This window comes from Phoenix dactylifera, chromosome 12 (genome assembly GCF_051530095.1).
Source record: "Phoenix dactylifera cultivar Ajwa chromosome 12, Ajwa_hap1_PhDact_Kaust_v1.1, whole genome shotgun sequence".
In the NCBI taxonomy this organism is placed as follows: domain Eukaryota; kingdom Viridiplantae; phylum Streptophyta; class Magnoliopsida; order Arecales; family Arecaceae; genus Phoenix; species Phoenix dactylifera.
Window position 1 is genome coordinate 7337561 of NC_143201.1, and position 14611 is coordinate 7352171.

The 14611-nt window shown below is 37.9% G+C and overlaps 1 protein-coding gene across 2 annotated transcripts; it reads left to right on the forward strand.

Annotated features, from left to right (window-relative positions):
* Window positions 1-3621: 3621 nt before the first annotated feature.
* On the forward strand, window positions 3622-13333 carry SNX1 (sorting nexin 1). 2 transcript variants are annotated; one of them, XM_008807879.6, is made up of 11 exons: window positions 3622-3776; window positions 3881-4018; window positions 8823-8958; window positions 9191-9324; window positions 10179-10253; window positions 10644-10803; window positions 11828-11961; window positions 12050-12118; window positions 12347-12426; window positions 12771-12831; window positions 12917-13333. In XM_008807879.6, exons 1-11 carry the CDS (start codon window positions 3765-3767, stop codon window positions 13133-13135), a joined length of 1218 nt encoding a protein of 405 aa, XP_008806101.1. In that variant the 5' UTR covers window positions 3622-3764; the 3' UTR covers window positions 13136-13333. The 2 variants fall into 2 exon arrangements, with proteins under 2 accessions (XP_008806101.1, XP_008806102.1); XM_008807880.6 differs by having other exon boundaries at window positions 3666-3776; window positions 3884-4018.
* The last annotated feature ends 1278 nt before the right edge of the window (window positions 13334-14611 follow it).

A 14611-nucleotide genomic window follows, 5' to 3' on the forward strand; every position in this document is an offset into this window, starting at 1 on the left:
GAGCTGATGGAAGTGGCAATGGAAAATGTACCCCTTAGACTCTTTGAAAAGGTTCCAGCGCCATACGACATCATGCTCTAAAAAGATTTTAATTGATTACGATGCTTTGGGAAATGGTCTACTTTAGGCGTGAGCTATCTCATTAAGCCATGTAGATAATCCTTAAAAGAGAAAGGGCACCATATCGATAGGAGTTATAATAAAAGCATAGGAATCTCAAAAAGCATGAGGTATTTCAGATTCCTAAAAGTCATAGTTATGGTAGCAGATGCAGTGTCTGATTCATCCTATTATCTATCTGATCGATGGCTAATAGGATATGGGAGGCATTATCTACACCATATTTTAACATCTAAGGACCACCGTATATATGGCAATTTTGAATAACAGTCAAATAGGGATCCTAGAGCTTTATACCAAGATGTATGCATTCACTCAGAAGGCCGATAGAAAAAATAGACCAAAGTGAATGAATTAGTCTCCAAGATATCCTTAAGTACCGAAGATTGTCGTATAGACCAAAAAGAGAGAGACGACCAATACAAGCATGTTGGATAAGCCAAGATCTATAAGATATGATTATCAGTCTGACAATTGATGCAAAGAGATAGTGATGATGAACATGAAGTAGTGGAAGGATAACTAATATTAATTATGAAAACCATCAAAAGTGGATGCCAGAAGTAGGTAGTAACCATCAAAATGGGTAATTATTATTATATAGTATAAATAAGTAGAATTGTACTCAATGAGGATCTTTTAATAATCCAAATTAATGCATCTTTATCTTATCTTAGTTTACCATTAGCTTTTCTAGGAGTACTGTTAACTTAGATCTTTACTATCGTAGCCCAGGCTATACCCCTATCCCTATCCATCTTCTTCGAATGATGGTGGGACAGTGGCAAAAATTCTTCGAAGTCAAGACATCCGGACCCATGCTACTCTCATATCCTTTTTTTTATCATCATCTTTCTGAGTGTTCAGATGGTGGTAGCATGCTCACACACACATTTACCCTTTGCGATCTGTCTTGTGCCAATAAGTTCTCTAGCATGTCCGTCATCTTAGACAGTATGCAAGACCAACTCTACAACAAACAATACCTCCATCTTAGCCTAGGCTTTTTTCGACAAACCCATACCTCCATCTTTCACTACTCCTTGCTCAGCCATCGTAACTCCCAATTTAGCCACCACCATTGATCCTTGCCTACTTTTGTCCATCTCACAATTGTTGATAGACTCCTCATACTCCTATTACTTGTACCACCTCAACCTCTGCTTAAAGAAGCAGTCGACTAGACCTTCAAGTTGGCCTATGATGATGATGCCACTTGGGTCATTGTCTAGTATGCCTCCCCAACTTTTCGCATCAATGTTTGGGTCACCAATTACAAAACCTCCATCACCTTTGCTACATTAGCCCTCTATAGCCTTCTTATTCACCTTGACAATAGACTCAAGATCACCAACGACTGTAGACTCTATCCATTGGCTTTTCAAAAAACTCGCCCTATCTCTGTCGTCCACGTCATTGATTCTAGTAGCTTCTTACTTTCCTGCACAACGATGCCTCCTAGAGCTTCTGTTAAAATAGGGATACCTTAAAAGCCATTTGCATGCAAATGTAAAAATTATTTCATGGAATTTTTTTCTCCTTATGATCACTTTCATCCATCATCATTAAAGATAGAAAAGAATCCATGAGCACTTAGCAAAATTATCTAAGTGCTTGAGATATTTACCATAGGAAGGATTAGATATAAGTGCTCAAAAAATGTTCATAACTAATGATGAGGTTAGGCATCATACTTGTAAAGCTGCTAAGTGTATGGTGACTACAAGGAGTTTCTCCTCCCCCAAGGTGGTGACCTAGTATGATGACCTAGCACTGATACTCAAGGTTGCTATCACATTGATGTCAATAGACGTAATCCACTTCAAAAATTATCATTAAAGGTTCTGGTGTGAATCGAGATATATAGCTTGCAATTGGTCCATTGACTCAAAGGACAAGACACTATGTTTTATTCTAAACAGTAAATTTGAAGAACAAGACATACTAATACCATCAGGCATAACAAATAGCTCAAAGGCTCTCAACAATAACTAAATGAATCGAGGACCTAAAAGGGATGAAGACAAAAAGAGAATTTGTTTAGATCAAGAAGAGATCACAACAAAGGAGGTGGGGTAGTGAAGGTGGTGGTGGTGGTGGTGTTGATGGTGAAGGTGCTAGTAGTGACAATGATGATTATTATGGATATGTGGGTTGCCGAAGGAGGAGATAGGAAAATCAAAGTCTCCAGAGAGGAATACAAGGGTAAGAGTTAGTTGGAGACGTTGGAGGGGGTTAGGTCGGAATACGAGATTTAGATTCTTTTTCTTTTTTTCCTCTTCAATTAAGCATGGATAAGGATACAATGGAAATTTCAAAATATTTTAAGACTCGCATTTTGGCCACTTGAGTTTCACATTCTGGTCACATAAGTCTTCTACTGGATGGATAAAAGGGCCACTTTGATATTAGAATATGATTTAGAGGTTCACTTCAAAAATTTTTAAAGATGGGAGGGTCATTGTATCACAAGGGTAACCTTCGAGGGATAAAGATAGGAATATAATTTGTTGTAGTTGATAATGTTTGTATAAAATTATATTACTATTTGACATGTGTAATGCATTTAATTAGTTTATCAAAATAGAAAATATATAGATGAACATTATTTCAGCAATCAAGATTGTTGGAAGTGAACATGCTAACTAAGAGTGAAAAAAATTGCCATGCTAAGAGTAGTTTAGCTTGCACATTGCGAAACAAACAATTTCATTACCTACAAGATCGAAATATGAAGACTTCTCTGTTGCTGCTAGAGTCTGAGGTAAAGGTTGAGGTTGGTAGGAAACCGAGGTAAAGATAAGGTCGGTTTTGCTTCGAGCTAAAATAATTTGGGTTGAAGAATGGAATGTTGGATGCTGGCAAGAGGGATGTTGGTGATGTAGCTGACCAATCTCCCAAGATGCTAAACTAACCTGAAAATAAAATCCTCTTATTGGAGTTTTTCCAGCGAAGGACCCTCCGATGCTCAAGTTAGTCGAACTCTAAAAAAATAGTGAGTTGGAGAGAGCAAGAGAGAATTTCTAGAGGTAGTAAATTAAAAAGAATAACTTACTTGAAGGTCCTCTGATCCCCCTATATAAAGATGGGGTTGGTATCTATTACCAAGATTAACGGAACATGCAAAAAATATACGATAACGGTTCACTACGGTTCACTACGACGCTCAATAACTACACGGTAACAACTTTTCACATCACGCATGATAACTGTTTTAGTCGTACAATTATGACCATCATTGAGATTGTGGCGACATTCTTGATGGGCATTAACTATCCTTAAATGATCTTCAAGGAGATACTAGGTACTTCTCTATTGCTTGACCAAACTAAAATGACACTTTGGTTAACATTAAGGGGAGAGGAATATCATTCCCAGCAGCAAGGGGAGAGGAATCCTCCTTTAAAGTTCCATCAATCAGGACCATCGGATATTGAGCTCTCTAATCAGACGTTGGATGATGGACTTCCCAACTCCTATCAAGAGCGACGTGGCAAAATCTCACGACTTTCCCGGTCCTAGAGATCCAGTGGACTAATTCGTCACGCACGGCCCAAAGCTGCTGCTTATTTTTTCGTTTTCGCGAAGTCCACCTCCCCTCCCCTCCTCCACCACCTCGCCGCTGGGAAAAGAGGAAAAAGGCCATGATCTCGCCGGTAATAACAAGAAATACCCCCTACTTCGCTCTTGCCGGCGTCTAGGATTCGAGGTCTTAACTGGAATTCGGTTTTTTTTAATTATTATTTTTTTTTTCTGGCAGCAGGGGAGTCCGCCGGGTTCTTCGTCCCAGAGCCCTAGATCTCCGTCGGCCCCGCTGTTCCTCTCCGTCACCGTCACCGACCCCGTCAAATTGGGCAATGGCGTCCAGGCCTACATCTCCTACCGGGTCATCACCAAGGTAATTCCCCAAGATTTCGATCTCTCTTGGTCGTCGTCCTCGTAGATTCGTGATCCGGGATAGGGGTTTTACGAATTTACATGAATGATTTAATAAGTTTAGGTTGAATATTTTCCTTCCATTGGAAATTCCTATTTTTTTCCTCGTGATGTTTTTGGTTATCTTTTCCGTTGAATGGTCTTTAAATCAAATCAAAAATTCAGTTTTCATCTTTTTGCTTAATTTTTGATAATCTCATTTGAGTGATAGAAATTTATTTTTCGATGAATTAGAACCTTAGGGTCATGTAGATTATAAATTTGGCATACGATGCAAAGACTAACCATGCAATTGTTTTAGAGCTGGTAATATTTTTGGTATACAAATGGCTAATATTGGTATCCGAAGCTGATTAGATGTATTTGATATCTCGATGCTCATGGTTACTGGCTCTTTTTGATGTATTGAAAACTTCAAGCCTTAAAGGCCAAATGGTTATTTGTATGGTTTGTTATTCACTTTCTTGCTTTGCAGCATGCGGAGCATTGTCTTATACCATTTAGATTGGCTTTACATTGAGTAAATTACTCACTCGATTCATTTTTCCTGTCATCGTCCCCTGCTCTTTCATCTGCATCTCGTTCAATATCTGTGAGTATAGATGTCTTCAATTTGTCTCATTAGGTCACTAGTAGGTGCTTCCAGGAGTTGAATGTACCTACAACCAGAACTGAATTGTTGTCGCGTAGAAAATTTTCATCATCTAATAAACAGTTATACCAGGCAAATTGGGAAAGCTGCAGCAGATAGGTATCCTCAGGTCTAATGTGTTCTCCTGGTTGTGAGGCTAGATTGTCACGCTTCTGAGAGCATTGTTGTTTCCTTGTTTGTATTGAGTTACAGATTACCAGTGCTTGTACTGAGTTACAGATTACCAGTCATTTTGTCTTTTCTGTGCCAACTATAGTTTTTTCTTCATTGTTATTAAGTATAACTTATTTTAGGAGATTTCTTTGGAAACATGAGTATGACTCTGTGAGTGTGTTTGGCATGATCGTTTATTTAATTTAGAAAAGGGTTTATTAATGGAGAAAGGTGGTTTTACAGCCAGCAATTCTCAGAATAATGAATATTGACTAGCAAAAGTTGTCTCAAGCTGATGTTTATTGAGAAGGAATATGATGCTTAATCTAGTCTTTTATGCTGTGACAGCTGACTTCTCAGGCTTAGTGATGTCTCAAGATTGTGGAGTGACTTTTAGAGGGGTGGTTTTCTTTTGTGGAAAATGCTTTAGGGCGCTTGGTTCGTGCATATACAAAGTTCTCTAGTCCCACGAAAGCTGGTGTGGCAAATCAGCATGCAACTAAATGTACTACTTATGCCCTTGCTACAAGTAGGAAGAAAAGTTATTTGGATCATGTCTTCGAAATGAACCTTTATCCTATTGAATGCTTAATTTTTTATGGATTCTTTTGATTCAGCTAAGTGGTTGCATATTGGATACTAGAAATGATGTCGAGATGATACAATGATAGGCATGAGAGGAGGGGGGAACAACAGAGAGTTGTAACCAAGTCCATAAATAACAATAGGATCAATATCTTGATGCTAACTAAAAAAGGTTTGATCAGTGAGATTGTGACGCTTGTTTAATGGTAATGACCATCAAATTAGTTTATCAGTGCATGAAAGTTTACTTGGAAATTGGAGTCCAAAGGAAAACCCAATATTACCATACACTTGCAAGATATAAAATTAGACGGAAATCCAATGTATGGGTTCCTATCTCACTTATAGGATGTTTGGCAACATCATGTTAGGTTTGGCAAGATCGATGGGGAAGAAAACACAAGAGAGGAGAGTGGGAGGGAGTTGGAGTGGGAGAAGGAGAGGGCAGGTGGTGTGGGCCTGATCCATGCTATATTAAAAAAAAGGGATCTTCGGACGTCTATCTTCAATCCTGTCAGGATCAAGCCATGAACCCTTGTGATCTTCCCTTCCTTTCTCCTGCTCCCTCACTCTCTCTCCGCCTATCCCGCTGAATCCAACAAGATGTTGCCAAACATGCCCTTATAAGGAAATTTATCATTTATGAGACTTGGGTTGAAACCATTCTTAGTGGCTTAGAGCAACATTGCCGGGACTAGGGTTGGATTGGATTAGACTATCAATCGGCTGGTCTTTGATGTATATTGGCGGATAATAAAATGCCGTATATATTAGGAGTATAGTTTCCACCATTATAAGCCTATAGAGAATTTCTGATGAAAACAAACACCATCTCCAGTTATTCAAAGTATTCATATACTACCTATTGTTTCAATTATTCTTGTAGGTACACAAGGATAAGGTTTTAACATATTACTGTACAAATATGGAAATAAGCGCCATATAATGGGCTTGCTAATTTTACTGCTCAGGACTTGTTAATGGCAAGTAATATTAAAAGCCATATGGTCAAATAAATGTACAGAATAAAATTCAACAAGATCTAATATGCTCGATGTTATGATCCAAAGGACTGTATAATTCATAATACAGATCCAAGTCTTATGGTCCTAATTGGTTTTGATTCAAAACTGAGATCCCAATTGTTTTAGGCCATTTTGACCTGGACCATAAAATTTGGATGTGTTGAATCATCACATTTTAATATAAATGGCTCAAGATTGACCTATCAACCCTCAAAAGCGAGAAGGATTTCTTTGTTTATCACTCTTTATTGGTTGATGCTGATCTGGCGACCATACAAATCTGGAGACCTTGGATGATATTGAATTTTGTGAAGTGATTTGGAGATATTTCAAAGGAAAGTTTGCTTTCCCTGAGATGCTTTTCTCCCATTGACTTGTATATTGATTTGAAGCAATTTCTTAAGTTTTAGCTGAGGGAATCAACTATTTTAGCTCATGTAAATTACCTTGAAGCTTCACTAGGAATCTTTTTCATCATGCCTTTTTCTTTCCTGCAATCTATATTCTTTAATTTGGCTGTTCAGATAGCATGACGAAACACCACTTACCCTATTTTGATCACTGGCCCTCTAAGAGATGTCAGATCTTTTAAAATATGAAATCAAGTAAACAAGTTTCTTAATTTCTTGTGTATATGTTTTTTCTTTAATTTCTTTTCTTGTTGTTCTTCAATTTGTTTTGGTGTTCTTCTAGTCAGTCGTTGTTTCATTGTGAAAAAAAAAATTACATAATGCTAAGGATCATCCTTGTACCTTTTGGATTTTGTGGTCTTGGGCTTTGATATTGTTCACTGTCTTGTGGTGCTTTAAAATGAGCTAAACTTGTGCATGCAAAAAAAAAAGGAAAAAAAACTACTTGTCATATCCATCAATTGCTTTATTTCTGAGATGAGATGACTTCACTAACTATTCTCAAAAGAGAGCTTTTATTTATTCTTGATTAGGTATATCACCAATTAGTTAGTTCCATTCCTCACCTATGTGCAATTACATATTTTGGAAAAACTAAAAGAAGTTTCTTTGTGTGCCTATATTCCCTCCAGATTATGATTTTATTGCTTTTATATTGTCACTAAACATATAATTTAGTTTATACCTCTGCAAATTGCTTTTCTTGTAGTTATACCCTATTGACAATGTCTGTTCAGCAATGTCGGGCTAACTACTGTTTGACTGGACTGAAACAAAATCCAGCCTGCAATAGTGCCGCTGCATTTCTCTGAGTTCGGCAATTGTGAAGTTTGCAAGGGCATTTGTGCTATTTTAGAAGGCTATTTTTAGGCCTTTTGCATCTAAGCAATCGCTTATCTAACATTTATAAACAACAACTAAGGAGTAGGGGCAAAGCTGCAAAAGCAATTTACAAAGATATACAAACAAGTCATAATTTTATGAGGTTATACATGCAAAAACATATTTCAGAGGGTATATATAATCAAATTTTCAAAATTCCAACAATAATATTCTGTTCTTGTTATATACTCTTGCCATAAAATTGTTGCCAAGATTCCCCCCCCCCCCCCCCAAAAAAAAAAAAAATATTAGTTGATTTATGATTTGTTTTTGAGTTTTTTTACTCAAACAAAATCACGGTCCCTAAGTTTTACATCTTAGATCCAAGAATGATTTCTGGACCCATGGTTTTGTTATTGTTTAATCAGAGTATCTCTTCTGGAGTTACATGAACATGAACAACAGTCTCAGATGGTGGCATGGCTTATTGCAAAACATTTTAATATTTCCCATAACTTCTGCTGTTCTAGAAACATAGGGGAAACTGGATCGTGCCTATAAGGACAGTAATTTGTATGCACTGTGCAATATAATCTACATTATGGGGCAATGATCATGAGCAGTCTCTGAGTTTTGTCTGAAACTAAGGGTTGTTGAAGTTATCTTCTTATATATTTTTTAGATATCTATTTATTATTTTGTGGCAATAGATAGCTGCCATACCTCAATTTTGACCTGAAATAAGTAGGTTCCGTATATTGGCACCTTTCTTGACTTGCACTACAGATTCTTACCTCTCTTCGCTTGCCTTTTGGTTGCAAGTTGGAAAAAAAATGGATGTAGCAGTAAGAGGCAAATAACATAAAATTCTCAGTTGCAACACTTCAAACTGCAAGATTGTGTTCTTCACTATTTTCACCTGGAAAACTGTTGATTTAACAGTTTCCTTTTATCAATGTATCAGTCTCATAAAGAGTTCTACTGCTTGCATATATGTAATAGCATTATTCAGAGGTTTTCCCTCTTTCCAATATTACCAGTCACATCTTGCACCTAAGCATAGAGCAGAACCCTTTATGCTCATTTGCCATTCTAATCTTTTCACTTGTTTATAATCAGACAAATTTACCTGAATATCAAGGGCCAGAGAAAATTGTCATTCGCCGTTACAGTGACTTTGTGTGGTTGCATGATAGGCTTGCTGAGAAGTACAAAGGGATTTTTATTCCTCCTCTTCCAGAGAAGAGTGCTGTAGGTAATACATAAAGGCCTTTTTTAAGTTATTGCTTCTCACAGGACATGATATATATGATGGACAATGCACATATATGGCTTCATTATCTATAAGCTGGGTCCTTCTGTGTGGTTTTGACTTTATGGATCATTTTATTTGCTTGTGCAGAATAAACAATTGGTTTATTTACTTATATTGTTAAAACTTCATCTTAATTACTGATTTGAAGCATTTTTTTCTACGAAATACTCAGAGAAATTCCGCTTCAGTGCCGAGTTTATTGAGATGAGACGTCAGGCATTGGACATATTCATAAATCGAATAGCTTCTCACCCTCAACTTAAGCAAAGTGAGGATTTGAGGACCTTTTTACAGGAGGACGAAGAGGTAGTATCTTTATGTGGACCCATCAATTATCTATATATTTGCATTTCTGAAGATAGGTGTTAATTAATTTATTTATTTATAAGAACATCTGACAGTCCATATTCCATTTTCATAAACATTGTGTGTTGCCTGGTGAGATCTTATCCAAGGCCATCTATAATATTAGTATGATCATATCCGATCCATTTTTTGCACTTCTGTAAATAGCTTGGATCTTCTTTTCTAGCACTCAAACCTGCTCCGTAGAGGGACATTACAAATTCACAATTACGAATTATATGTTTCCCTGTCAATATTTGCTATTTGTGACTTACTTTGAGGCTTACTTTGAAAAACACTATTTTCAAAGAGTGGATGAGGTATTGGTCTATCATTACTAACAATGCGTGGCACTGCCTGATAATACCCCCATTCAAGTGGCATGCCCCAACCTCCTGTACTTTTAAAACTCATGCATGTATCAGGTGTTGAGTCTCTCACTGCAGATTTTTGGCTGTGGGATCTGAGCGTCTGATTCATTCACCTTATATAATGCTGACTCTTTGTATATTTATCTTTTGACTCAGATCACATATGCTGCTAACATACATCTCCAGAGGGTTCTTACTCCTCTTGGTCCTTTCTGATCTAATTATATTTAGATGATCACTGTTGTTAGAAAAACATATTAAATAAATATTATATATTTTAGAATTTTCTTTGACATACATCATGTTTAATGTAACCAGATATGCCTACTTCTGCTTGCTGAAAATGCATAAGCATCATTGCTTCTTCTGATTAGTCAGGATCCCATAATTTTTGAAGAATTAACTTACCGATTTTGATTTGAGATTATCATGATACTGCTGCAGACAATGGAGAGAGCAAGGTCTCAAGAGACTGGTATTTTCAAGAAGAAGCCTACGGATTTGATGCAAATATTTAAGGTATCTTTGCTCAAGACTTACATAAGTTGAAAAGATAGTCACTTGTGTACCTGAGGTGGTTTTTGAGATAAATGTGAAAAGGCACTTCTGTTTCCACATGTAGCCTCCTTGTCAGTGTAGTCAAAAACAGTCTCATTGATGCTTTATTCCAGAAATTTATTGTAAAAGCCCTGGCCATGCAATTAAAGTTAATATGCACCATTAATTCAAAATAATGTAAGCACTGATACGACCTAAAGTATTGTTGGTATATTGTTCACTGACAATTTTCTTTGTCTCAACTGTTTCATGAAGTTGTTTTTCATACATTTTTTTCTTTAAAGAGATAATTTTAGCTATTTCTCTTGACTATGAGAGGCACATAATGACATAAATATTTGCTTACTGTAGGATGTACAGTCAATGGTTAGTGATGTTGTTCTTGGAAAGGAGAAGCCTGTGGAAGAGTCTAATCCTGAATATGAGAAACTGAAACATTATATATTTGAGCTTGAGGACCACCTAGCAGAGGCACAGAAGCAGGCTTATCGTCTAGTGAAAAGACACAGAGGTAGTAGATGTAACATTATATTTGTTATACACTATATTTTGTTTCTTTTCCCATCAATTTCTCGTTGAGTTTTGCTTCCTTTTTAAAAGAAGCTGTCCATTCAATCCTGTCCAATGGTAAATATACATCTTTTATAGTAGTTACTAGTAAAATCCCATCATGAAGTCACCCCTGGTACTGGTAAGTGTATGCTGTAATTATCATTGAAAGAATGGGTACAAGATATCGAGCACAAGGGTCAAATCACAGTGATATCGCAACATAGATAACTTGGGTGGGTTTGTTCTTTCTTCTCTCGCATATCCAGGTCATGCATGCACTATTTCAACAGCCATTCCAACCCTATTTTTCTTATTCAGCCTCTCTCTCTCTCTCTCTCTCCAGGTCATGTGCGCTTCTGGACTAAACTCATCCAGCAGCCATCTTTACTCTTTAGGCTGGCGCATCCCTCTCCCTCTCACTTATGCGCACACATACTCACACACACACACATACATGCTGAGTTTTTGTCTTATCGCTCCAGCAAACACCTTGTCTTAGTCTATACCAGATTTCTGGATTTGGGGTGAAGGAGGGAAGAGAGGTGGGGGCACATGGTGGTTGGTCATGACCAAGGATGGGGTGAGGCATCAAGGACTCCATGCACAATGGATAGTGGAGATTTTACGGGTAGTGTTCTTCTCTCTCTGTTTTTTCGATTTGCGGTGGGGGAAGGGGGGGGGGGGGGAGTGGGTTTGTGGAGGTTGGCCGATGCTCCATAGGGCAGATTAGAGCTAATAATGGAAGGTAATCAATGCTGAGCTGCTGGTTCCCCTTCTATTTTGGTTGCAATGAGTAGCAAACTCTAATATGGAAGAAGCCCTTGTGAAGTGCAACTAGTTGGACTGGGTCACAAGTAAATCAGTGGTCAGTTTAAACATATTAATTAATGCCAAAAATTTAGGGAAGACAGAAATGCTTTCTTTATTTGATTCTTTGTCAGGCTGAGCTAAACTGATTGTGATTTTGGGCATCATTTTATTAGAGCTGGGACAGTCATTGGCAGACTTTGGAAAGGCAATCAAGCTTTTGGGTGCTTGTGAAGGAGATTCTCTTGGGAAGGTGTTCTCTGATCTTGGATCGAAATCAGAGCTGTTATCAATCAAGCTACAGAAGGAGGTTGTTTTCCATAAGTTGTCTTACAGGTACCATGAGTGTCTTTTCTTGATATGTTTTATATAATGATAGAAACTGGCTTGTGATGCAGGCTCACAATCTTTTAATGAATTTTGAAGAACCTTTGAAGGACTATGTTCGTGCAGTGCAGTCTATCAAGGTTGGTTTGATTCAGTTTCTGCTAACTGGACATCTTGAAATATGATTCCTATTTGGGCATTTAAATCCTGTATTAGAACGATAACTAAAACATGTAACTTTCTGCAAAATGTTGCAAAATCTGGGGGGAAAATCCATCACTCCTGGCCTTCCGTCATTGAATGGAGGCTTTAATTGTCCTCTCTAGATCAGCATGCTTGCTAATCCTTTTGCTCATGTTTGTAAACAGGCCACTATGACAGATAGAGCCAATGCTTTCAGACAGCAATGCGAGTTGGCTGAGACAACAAAGTTAAAGGAAATTAATCTGTATGATTCAAGATTTTATTACCCATTCTTCTGCATTCTGTTTTCTACCTTAATGTCCTTAATATGGTTCATTGGGTATGCACTTGCATGACGGAACTTCCTCTTGTAAACATAAATGTCATTCCCCAAACAATGAGAGTTCATATCTCTGCCCCATAAAGAGAATACAACACACACACACACACACACACACACACACAAAGACACACACAGAGCCACAATTAATAGGCCTGTGTTGTCACAGATATGTTAATTTCCGCTTCAAACTTCTATACTTGGAAATGAATTCGATGTTTTTTCTTAAAATAAAAAGATTGTTCATCACTGTCGTTTGGTTATTGCAGTGATAAACTGATGCTTATGCGATCTGAGAAGGCTGTGGAAGCAGAAATTGAATACAAAGAGGTTAGCACATTTTTCATGCTGTTGCCCCATTATGATTGAAACATGCATCCCCTTTTGGCTGATTGTTCTTATGGGTACAATGCAGTTGAAGGCAGAGAGTGAGGAGGCAACTAGAAGATTCGAGACAATTGTCAAGTTGATGAGTGAAGAAATGATGCGGTTCCAGGAACAAAAGACTGCAGATCTGGGGCTTGCCTTCCATGAATTTGCTAGGGGGCAGGCGAAACTTGCTAATGAGATTGCAGATGCATGGCGCAGCCTTGTACCTAAGCTTGATGCTTGTTCTCCTTCCATGTGTAGTTAAATTACTCAAAACATTGTGCGTCAGGGTGGTTTTGTTTAATTGCTAGATAGGAGAGGCTTTCATTAAATTGTGAAAACTGTGGTTCGATTTTCTTGACTACTATCTGATTTATACATGGAGTCGGTTGCTTTGTAACAAATAGCAGAAATATGAGGGCTAACCATGAAGAGAAATGCCTCAGAGAGATGTTTTTTTTTATCCATCTTTTATTAATATGGATCTAAACACATTGATGCAATTACCTTTTGTGGTGGGTGGAAAGCTGAAGAGTTGAGGCCCCAAGAAGTGGAGTCTCACAATATGTGTCACGCCCCGGACCCGGATCCGTGACACGGCCGTGCTATTGCCGACTATCGCCCATAGTAGCACGCAGCCTCATACAGGGGTAACAGGTAGCCAAAAGCATTCAAACTTATATATATATATATTAAAAGTTTTGCAGTACAACCTTCAAGTTTGAAACCAAAAATACAGAACTTCTATGCTATTCAAATGTACAAAAGTATATAAGCTTCTCCAAAAATACGAAGCTCTGTAACAAAATAAAAACATATCTGGTGGCGATCATTGATGAGGATCTGAAAGAAAACGAAGCATAAACAGATGTGAGCTACACAGCTCAGTAAGTAATCCTGCATAATCCTACTGGATCAACCAGTAGGCTAAACATGTAAATCAGGGTTTGAGAAGCTGACATGCATGTTTATCTAATAATCATCATGGCATAATATGTATGCAATTTAAACAAGGTAGTAGTGCAAATCACAAAATTTTCATAATATATGCATATGAAACCGTGCCCCCGGCATGCCGTTGGTCCATTCTCTCGGATGCTACTGCGAAGTCAGACTCGACCACTGGCGGGGCCAGCTCAGTTACTATTCAGCCACTGGCGGGGCAGGCTCAGTTACTATTCAACCACTGGCGGGGCAAGCTCAGTTACTATTCAGCCACTGGCGGGGCAGGCCCAATTACTATTCAGCCACTGGCGGGGCAGGCTCAGTTACTATTCAGCCACTGGCGGGGCAAGCTCAGTTACTATTCAGCCACTGGCGGCTCAATCATTCTCAGTAGCATCTTTGAGCCCATTATAGTGCCTCTGGGCTAGCTAAGACTTTATAAACTTACATGCATGATTAAAATATCAGTATCATCATGTCGCATACATAGCCATAGCTTCTGGGATCATGCAAGTTACTTATGCATTGTAACATATCATGCATGAAATATATATTCTTAAAATAAATGCTTAGGAAACATTAATAACATGACATGATCCCTAACAGGATTAGGACAGGTTACTTACATTCTTCACTAATCATGCATACAATTCAATTTGTATAAAAAAACACTGGTTCATCTTATAAAACGTAATACAAGATCTACGATAGGATTAAGACAGATTACTTACCATAAGTTGTTGTCAATTCTTGAGTCCAGACGGCGGGTCTTTAATTCCTAGAACCATATAAGACC